Raw genomic sequence first — 2,010 nt, forward strand, 5'->3', positions numbered from 1 at the left:
GGCCTCGAGGACCCCTCAGAGGTGGCTACCACTCTCCTCGCTGAAGGTTCTCACAGCATGTCCTTGTCCTTCCTCCAGGTGCCTTCCTGCCTGCTTTCCTGCCCGCTCTCCCACCTGCGGTCCCTGACCTGCTGTCACCATGCCTCGGAGGCACAAGAGCAAGTCCCATGCCCGTGGGAAACGCCACCAGGTCCGGGGGGGCACTCAGGAGGCCCAGGCCAGTGCTGCTGAAGCCCCAAAGGAGGAGTGCCCCTCCTCCCACTCTACTGCCCCTCAGGGTTCTCTCCCGAGCTCCCCTGCTGCTGGCAATCACCAGCAGCTTCAGGGAGCCATGGTCCCTAGCTCTCCTGATGCAGGGCCTTCATGTGCAGGATCTGATGCAGGTGCCCAGGGCCCCGAGGAAGAAAGTGCAGGTGCCTCCCAGGAAGCCCCTGCCACTCAGAGCACTCACAAAGATCCTCTGGCCAGGAAGGCCAGGATACTCGTGGAGTTCCTGCTGGAGAAGTACACCAAGAAGGAGCCCATCACGCAGAATGCCCTGATGAAAATCGTCAGCAGGAAGTACAGGCAGCACTTCTCTGAGATCCTCAGTACAGCCCGTGAGCGCATGGAGCTGGTCTTTGGCCTGGAGATGAAGGAAGTCGACCGTAGAGGGAACATCTACACCCTGATCAGGAAGCTCAACCTCGGGGGAAACGATTGTCCGCGTGATGAGGGAGCGCTGCCCAAGTCCCGTCTCCTCATGGTGCTGCTGGGGGTCATCTTCATGAATGGTAACCACGCCACTGAGGAGAAGATCTGGGAATTCCTCAGTATGTTGGGGGTCTATACTGGGAGGAGGCACTGGATCTTTGGGGAGCCCAGAAGGCTCATCACCAAAGATCTGGTGCAGAAGGTGTACCTGAACTACCGCCGGGTGCCCAATAGTGATCCTCCACGCTAGGAGTTCCTGTGGGGCCCGAGAGCTTGTGCTGAGACCAGTAAGATGAAGGTACTAGAGGTTCTAGCCACGTTCCATGGTAGGGTCCCTAGTTCCTTCCCAGACCTCTATGATGAGGCTCTGAGAGATCAGGAGGAGAGAGCAGGGTGGAGAGGTGTGGCCAGGGCTCCCACCATGGCTGAGGCCAGTGCCCCTTCCAGGGCCAAGTCCTGCAGCTCCTCCCACATCTAGGGAGGGGGGCAGGGCACTTTGTTCCCTTTGTGTTGGAACAGAGCAATCAAGCTCCTAAATAGTTCAGAGTACTAGGGTGGAGTGAACAAAACCCATATCTTGTTACAGTTTTAAATGGTAAGCCAGTTTAGGTCTAGTTTGTTTTAACAAAATATATATCTGTTTTCTTGTACCCATATGAGAAATGAGGTGACGGAGGTATTTAGTATTTTCAAATGTTCTTCCATTTGATAAGGTTTATTGTGCTTCAGAATTCAAATGTATGAATCATATAAATCGTATTTTCCAGCTGTTTTAATGTTTTAAAAGTTTGGGTATTTGTAAAACGCACTGAAAGTACTGAATATATTGTTCACAATGCAAAGAAGATAACATGACATTAGAAGAGAATTTTTCTTGAAGAGTAGTCAAGCTTCTAAAGAGTACATGGTAATGGGGGTTAGATCACATTTCTTTCGATCACATTTCTCTTTCTGTTTCACACGAGTAACTTCTACATATTATTTGTTTTGTTTTGTTTTGTTTTTTCAAATATTTTTACTTGTAAGAGGTTGTTTTTCTTCAGAGTATTAACTTGGTAATGATACTGCTGTTATATTCATTGCTGTTTTAAAAGTTTTAAAGGTCCAGTTTTGGTAGATATAAAAGAAATTCAGGAGCCAACTATGTTGTCTTTATGATCTGAATGTAGGTAACATAGCACTGCAAGAGTGATTTTCATGCTAATGTGAAAGAAGACCACAGAAACTTTTGAGAATCAAAAAGAAAATGGAGAAAAGAATAGAGTAAAAAGTCTTTATGTTGTGCTTTACCTTCTTTCTTTTAAACTTTCTTTTAGT

The 2,010-nt window shown here is 48.0% G+C and overlaps 1 protein-coding gene across 1 annotated transcript; it reads left to right on the top strand.

Annotated features, from left to right (window-relative positions):
* The first annotated feature begins 82 nt into the window (after nucleotides 1-82).
* Nucleotides 83-1,171, top strand: LOC105001902 (melanoma-associated antigen B4-like). Its single transcript, XM_010858350.1, is given in 1 exon segment — nucleotides 83-1,171. A coding segment is annotated over 1 exon segment (1,032 nt). The 5' UTR covers nucleotides 83-139.
* Nucleotides 1,172-2,010: the final 839 nt, after the last annotated feature.

The sequence above is a fragment of the Bison bison genome, unplaced genomic scaffold, assembly GCF_000754665.1.
Source record: "Bison bison bison isolate TAMUID 2011002044 unplaced genomic scaffold, Bison_UMD1.0 scf7180017855230, whole genome shotgun sequence".
Lineage (NCBI taxonomy): Eukaryota > Metazoa > Chordata > Mammalia > Artiodactyla > Bovidae > Bison > Bison bison.